The sequence below is a fragment of the Triturus cristatus genome, chromosome 1_2 (genome assembly GCF_964204655.1).
Source record: "Triturus cristatus chromosome 1_2, aTriCri1.1, whole genome shotgun sequence".
In the NCBI taxonomy this organism is placed as follows: domain Eukaryota; kingdom Metazoa; phylum Chordata; class Amphibia; order Caudata; family Salamandridae; genus Triturus; species Triturus cristatus.
This window is the reverse complement of record NC_140580.1, coordinates 1,067,642,241-1,067,649,991: the sequence shown is the minus strand read 5'-3', so window position 1 is coordinate 1,067,649,991 and position 7,751 is coordinate 1,067,642,241. Positions and strand designations below refer to the sequence as shown.

Sequence of the window (7,751 nt, the reverse complement as noted above, 5' to 3'; positions counted from 1 at the left end):
CTGGGGTAAAATACATTTTGGACCAAAGTAGATTTATGTTAAATGGAATATAGGAGGATGATATGAAACGATATATAGATATACAAAATAAATATACAATTTATGGTGTAGGACATATTTTGTGCCAAAAAGGCCATTCTGAGGAAAAAAAATCCTTTTTGAAAATATGAAAGGGCTGAGATAGTGATGAGATGCAGTTTAGAAGGAAGAAGTAAACTATATATCAATATCTCTGAAAATTCGGAGGGAAGAAACTATTGCTTGGACAACACTTTTAAAATAGTCTGGATGAAAGGGGTGTGAAAATGCACACGGCTAGGATAAAATACAGTACATATTGCTGACAAATGTGTAAGAAATCAACCCCAGACTCAGGGTTGTCCAGTGGTGAGCCTTACTGGAAAGCATCAAGATAAAACTCAACGTTTAGGCAGAATACCCTTACCTATCATGTAAAACAAGTTACTTTAAGGCCCTTTGCGACAGGGGCTAAGAAGCCGTGGGCCTGCGGGGTCAGGAGCTCTAAGAGCAGGTTCAATTTCTGGGACATAACAGGCAGTTTGCTGGCAGCATTCTGTTTGCCTTTCTCCATCCCCTCTGTGTTCTTAAATTTCCGAATTACTTACCAAGACAAGTTTCTTCAACTATTTGAACCACCATTGCTGTGACTCCAAAAAAAAAGTAAGACTTCCACAGACCGGCTTACCACCCTTTCAGTTCTACTGATGTATCCTAGTTACTGCTCTTCCTCTACCTTACCTTAGTGAGCATCACTCTGGGACAGTGCCACAAAGATTAGATTACAAATGCACCCCTAATGCGTTAAGATGTATTATACAGGTTACTAATGCACCCCTAATGTGTCAAGATGTCTTATACAAAAACCGGAAGAACTTCTTTCCTAGAGAAGATTCTCAAAGTGTCAGAGTCACTTTGATGCCGGGACATCATCCGCCTTTCTCTTCCCTTACCCGCTTTTCCCTAAGTGAATCTTCAGAATTTTCTCTATCCAGACAGGGTGTTTGTTGTCTTAAGAAGCTGGTGGATTAAATTTGCTCCTGAGAAACCACAACATCTAAGAAACCACAACAACTCTTTAGTCCTGATAAAATTCAATTTTTAACTTACAAAAAGATTTAGTAGTTATATTTTAGGGAATTTGTTTTCATGCATAATATTTTCAACTTCTCAAAGATAAAATGCTTAGTTTTTGTATTGCATGTTTTCAGATCAATAGATTTGCACTGTAATTGTTTCCAGTCTATTTTTTTTATCAGAGCTCTCTTTCATGAAACATATTTATATACCCTTAAACAATCTCAAAGAAAACAAGACACCTACACATAAACAGTGCAAAATGGGTGTCGCGTAATATGTTTTTTATTGTTCCTTAGATAACCGTGGATAGTACAAATTCTTTTTTCTTACAAAAAAAATCTAATGTACTTTAAACTTTTTGCCCTAAACAAAATGTTCTAGAGGAAACATATTTGCTGCACAAGCTCCACAAAAGCCGGTTTCGCCACCTGTTAATGCTAAGATACTTCCACAGCAAAGAGAGACATTTTCCTGATAAGTATTAGTATTATATTTATCCACATGAAATCGACTACCTTGGTGGAAGGGTGAACACTGATATAACATTTTAGGTTAGATTTCTTCTTTGAAACCAAAATCCTCCTTCACATACCCACGTAATTCAATCGTATTGAAAACCAGACACTCATCGCTTCGAACCAACAAAATGCCACCAACAATTTTGATAAATGACAGACAGACATTTCACGATATAGTTTGCTGGATACATAAGTTCAAAAAACAATATGAGTACAACACCTGTTCATATTCATAATACATACTCAAGCCATCGTGTTTAATAGTTCACTAAGACACCGATTTTCAGGGCAGGGTCCACCATACGGACCTCAGCAGCGTTCGTATATGAGACCAAAAGACAGTTGAGACAATAGCTGCAATGGATTGCGCGTGAAAGTAGCCCAACTTGGCCACATATGCTACCAAATTGGGCTCTTTGACTAATATCCGGCCCGCTCCCCCCCACCCAACTCCCCAGTAAGAACAATCACATCCAGAAAAGCTGGTTGTGGGATCCATGCAGTCCGTACAGAGGGCAGTCCTAACCAGGAGTTTTGCAACAGTCATTGCCTTATATATTAGGTCGGTTAGATTGCTACTTGAAAAGAAAAAGACAAGTCTTTAGGTGCAGTTCTTTCTGCAATCTCTTAGGTACACAGGAAATTGATTTTGCTCTTTTTTGTCTCTAGTACAGACCTACTGAAATCTAGGAATGCTGAGGTGATGCTTCAAGCAACTTTCCTTCTGCAACATTACACTTTATTTTGGCAGCTTTAATATATATATATTTATGTATATATATGTATGTGTGTGTCCCCTTCTTTAAATATATTTAATATTTTTTGCTTCTGTCCATCGCTAGGTAGCCAGGACTACAACTCGTCAGATCTGATGACGTGGAACAGCGTGACGTTATAAAGAACTTGATGCCCATTGTTCCAGGCGTACAGGGCTCTGTCCTTCGGGTTGTAATCCAACATGGAAATGTGGGAGTATTTGTTCTGGAACGGAATGTCAATGTACTCATAGGTGGAGGTGTTGGTTTGGTAGGCATAGTGGACTTTGGTGCCTCCTGAGTAGCCATTGGTGACATAGAGAGTCCCACAGATGATGAAGGCCTCACCTGCACTGCGCTTTGGGTAACCAGTGCTCCAGCTCTGAATTATCGCCAATGTATTGGGGTCCAGTTTACTGATGACAATGTTGCCAGCATTTTGGTTGGTAGCATAGACCACCCACAGACCATTTTCGTCCACCATGAGGTCAATGTCAGAGTGCCCACCCCAGGCATAGTGATACATGTTATTGTAGCCAGCATAATCCAGGCTACGGGTTTTGAGGATGGTCTCTGTTTTCAAATCAAAGCGGATGATGATGTGGCTTTGGAATTTATTGAAGTAGATAGAGCCATTATATACCACTTGGCCAGTGCCGGACCATGGGTGTGGGAGGCGATGAGAGCTATAGTTACCCATGTTCATGAAGTCACTCATGGAAGGATACTCTCGGACGAACCTGTTGTTGTGGTAACCATCCATGTACCAAACCTAAGAGAAAAGAAATGTTATTGTTATAATCATGAATAAAGAACCTATTGGTGACCACCATGATTACTTTTCAATAAAAAGAACATCTGAGGAACAGTAGGCATGTCTCACGCATGAAAGAATTAATTAATGACGAGGGACAGCTAATAAAAAGGCAAAGGAAATCTATTCATAGGATGGGCGCCCAAGGAAAGAAGTACAGAATTAAATTAATACATCAAGAGGAGGAAGACTGAAGAGAAGGAATGGGGTTCGTCCTAAGTAATGGCTAACAGATCATGGCAACAGTGGATGAAGGAACGACTTTGAAAACAATTTCATAACTCTGTGGGATAATGATTTAATTTCAACATACACCAACCATAAACCGCTCGAAAATAAGAAAACTTTAATTGCAACCAGAAGGAATGAAAACATAAATTTTGATACAGCGTTTTCTCTCAAGTAGTATTCCTCCAAAGAGACAAATATTAGCACAGATAAGGGCTGCATGAGGACTGAAGATCGTAAATTATCGAGAGTGAATCATATCACAGTATTTACAGAATGGTCCAAAAAAGGTTGACAATTCCTACACCCGCTTGTGCTCAATGATGTATATGCCCTTACATAGAGGGAAGCGTATTGAATCTTCTGGCCCATTGCTAACTTAAAGATCACAGTTTAACATCAAAATAATAATTTATTCTGCAACGCTAACATTTTAAGTCGGAAGACTAGCTTAAAAAAAAATGAATCCGCAGCACGTGCCAGTGCCTAATTTTTTACTCCATCTTTCCACAGCTAGAAGCTGATCTAATTTTGAAATCAGAAGCCTTTGCGCATATTGTAATTGAAAACTACCAACTACAGCTACACAGTTAAGTGCAGCATGCATAATATATGGAATGTACACCTTTTGGTATGTTGTAAGGGTACACAAGGAGTCGCAGAGGAGTTTGTGACAATATATTTGATTCCTCATGCAAATCTGTAGACACATGTAATAACCTTTTTATCTGTGGTAGTAGATAGGATACTTTATTTCGTATAATATCTGGGCAAGCCACGGTCTTCTTTCCTCTCCTAATATTTGGGCGGCCATTAAGATCAATATTGTTAAAGAAAAGAAGTGACTATCCGACAAGCACACCTTTTCCATTTGCACTCACGTAAAACAACTTTGTAATTTGATAGTACTATGTCAGTGAAAAAAGCATACATATCACAGCTTGGAATACATGTTTCATTGACAATAGAAAAATGCACTGCTAAAGTGAAGCTGCAAAAAATGCACATCTGGTTATTGGTTCGAAACAATGATGAAAGCTGTTCAATGTAGTCAATTTTTAGCCTACTTTGTGATTTAAATTGAATGACAAATAAGAGAGATTCCTTCTAATTTGTGTTGAACAAAAGCAGCGCAAAAAATACATGTTCAATTGAAAATATCTTATTATCAGCTTTATGATTGCGAATTTTCAGGGAATCAAATTTCCGTAGAAAGATAACAGAATCATGTTTCATTCATCTCCAAAACTAGCACATAGTGTCCTGCTTAGTTTATCACTGAGTCACAGATTTTCTACAGGTTTGTGCTGACGCAACACGCAGTGATGTATCGCCCAGTAGCACACACTGTACCAATTGATCAACGTTCACACACAAAAGCTATTTTGTGCTGAAAATTGATCCTCATTTTTTTTTTTTTTTTTTTTTTTTTTTGGAAAACCTTTATTAACCACAGTTGCATCAATTGGCAATGTACAGTTCTACGTCAAAGCATCAGGTCGGCAATGCTTGAATACACACAGTCAGAGGATTAGACACAGCGATGTAGCTGACAACCCGGAGGTCCGGCGGCGGAGTTCAGTTGAACATATGTAGAGGAATTGGGTGTGTACACTGCGTATAAGCGAGTCAATGGTGCTTTTCTGCTTTTTGTCGCGTCGCTTCTCATCTAAAGTGTATTGTCTGCGAGTGAGGGGGGCGCTGTGTACCAGCCCGCAGCGCAGCGCTGTCAACTAGCCCCTAGGCTCATAGGAGGAAGTGCGCTGGGCGCCGGGTTGTCCGTCAAGTGCCCTGATTTGCGGGCATCGGAGTCCCGGTGGCCCGTGCGTGGCGTGGGCTGGAGCGCAACAAGGAGGTTGCAGCATAGCTCGCAAGGATGCGCGTGGCGACCGTCGCTGTGTTGGAACACGGGTTCTGCCAGGGAGCTTAGCCAGTCGCCGAATTGTTTCCCGGGTGTGTAACATAAACGTAGGGATCAGGGCCAGGGTCGAAAACTCGGGTTGGGGCTAGAATAAGAGGGGTGGGGGGGGGGGAAAGTGGAGATCTGCCTGCAGTAGTGTGAGAGGAGATAGGAGCTGCCCAGCGGGGCGAAACCGGGCCGTGTGGGAACACAGTGCAGGGGATATCTAACAGTAGCAACCTACCGCACAGTATGTGAGATGCGCCAGGGGAATAAACAGGCAGAGGGGGCCGGGAGCTGTCCCCGCCATGGTCTCAAAGATGTCGCCATCTAGCTAGTAGTGTATCGATGCCCACCCAGTGTTCAGGTTATCCCTCGGGTTCGGCAGGCCGTCTGAAAGGTGGCAAGGAGGCCATCCCAAAGGTGGGCGATGGGGAATTGCCTGAGTCCCGCAGTTTCCTCACGTAGTAGCACTGCACTTTCCGCTTGCGCCCAGTTTACGAAGGAGGCCCTCCAGTGTCTGATGTGTGGGGGGGTCGTCGCCTTCCAATGCTTGGTGAGCAAGCGTTTGGCCGTTACAAGCCCCATGTCCCAGAAGCGCGCCTGCACCTTATTCGCTTTTGTGCGCTTGTATAGGCCCAAGATACATGCCTCCCACGTGCGCGGCAGCCGTCCATCCGCACCACGCTCTATCAGTGACAGCACGCCGCCCCAGTATGCCTGTATGCCAGCGCAATGCCAGAGCATATGCAAAAGGTCCGCTCCTGGTGACGAGCACCGCGGGCAGGTGGCATCCGTCCGCAAGAAATATCTATTGATCTTCTCAGGAGTGAGATACGCTCGCTGTAGTATGTAATATTGTATGAGTTTGAAGCGGGGGTTGCGTGGGACATTGGTCGGGCTAGCCAGTATCATCGCCCATTCTTTGTCTGTCCAGTCTCTGCCCCTGTCCGTCGCCCAGCGCTCCCTCAGCGTCAAGGTGGACAGTCGCGAATGCGCGAGGAGCGCCTGCACCAGCCAGTGGATGACATGCGCGCCATGTCCCATGATATGCAGGTATTGGATGAAGGTATGTGCCGGCGGCTCCGTCGCCATGTCACCCCAAGAAGCCGAGAGCGTCTGCATGAGAGAGGCATGCAGGAGGAATTGTCCTGCCGGGAGCGTCGTGCCTTCAGCCAGGGCGGCGAACGTCAGCAAGTCGCCATCCTCATACAGGTCACCTAGCGTATCTACTCCTGCCTGTACCCATCCTGCCAAGTGGGCCTCCGTGAGGGGTCCCATCGGGCCAGGCATGCCCAATAGTGGTAACTCTGGAGCGTACGGTGTGGTCGCGCGTGTGAGGCGGAGGCACCTCTGGAAGCACCTGCGCGCCACTGCCAGGTAAACCTGGGAGGGGCAGGGCGCACGAGTCAGCGGGTGGAACAGTGTGTGGACTTGCGTCCGCGTCCAGGCAGCCGCATGCGAGGCAGTGTCCTCTAGTTGCTTGCCGCTCAGCCACCCCGCCACCCATTGCATCTGCGCCGCTAGATAATATAGCTCCATATTGGGGACCGCTAGGCCTCCAGAGTCTGTGGGCATGTACAATTTAGCCAGCGCTACACGCGGCCTCCCCTTGTTCCAGATGAGGTTGCGCAGCAAGACCTCCAGGTCGCGGAATAGTTTGGCGGGTACATACAAGGGCAGGTTTGCGAAATAGTACAATAGGCGGGGCAGCACTATCATTTTAGTCAGTGCCACCCTACTAGGCACGCTGAGGGGCAGGGTGTTCCAGTAGCTCACCTGCGTACGCACAGAGGTGATCGCCCTGAGGAGATTCCCGTCTAGGACGTCCGCCGGGGCTCTGTAGATCCGAATCCCTAGGTAGCGGAAAGTGGTGGGGTACCACCGCAGCCTGTCCCCTCCCAGTCGGACGTCGCATTCAGGTGTCTCCGGGCCAAAGGGGTAGGCTCCCGACTTGGCCCAGTTAACCCTCAGGCCCGATGTTGCCTCGAAGGTGCGGAATACGTCAGCGAGGGAGGCAGGGATGGCGGTCATGTCTCTGACGTATAGCAGCAGGTCATCCGCATATAGGGACACCGTGTGCAAGCCATCCGTCAATGGGATTCCCCATTCCAGTCCGTGTGTCCTAAGTGTCGCAGCCAGAGGCTCCATTGCCAGTGCAAACAGCAACGGCGACAACGGGCAGCCCTGGCGGGTGCCCCTGCGGACCCGGATGGCGTCCGAGAGGATGCGGCCCGTGCGGACCCGGACGGTCGGCTCACTGTAGAGCAGGGCGATCATGGCGTTATAGCCCCCCCCCAGCCGGTATTTCTCTGTTACTGCTCTCAGGTACGGCCACTCGACGGAGTCGAAGGCTTTCTCCAAGTCCAGTATCAGGCATCCCGCCCTTGGCCACTGCTGCGTGGCGTATTCCTGTACTCGGAAGAGCCTGCGGATGT

The 7,751-nt window shown here is 46.2% G+C and overlaps 1 protein-coding gene across 2 annotated transcripts in view; it reads right to left on the bottom strand.

Moving 5' to 3' along the window:
• Positions 1–1,364: 1,364 nt before the first annotated feature.
• The window catches only part of LOC146868666 (noelin), a 207,235-nt gene continuing 200,848 nt past the window's right edge, over positions 1,365–7,751 (bottom strand). For both annotated transcript variants that reach the window (XM_085612813.1, XM_085612823.1), the window contains exon 6: positions 1,365–3,143. In XM_085612813.1, coding sequence (XP_085468939.1) covers positions 2,469–3,143 — 675 coding nt within the window. In that variant the 3' untranslated portion in view covers positions 1,365–2,468. The remainder of the gene's footprint in view (positions 3,144–7,751) is intronic.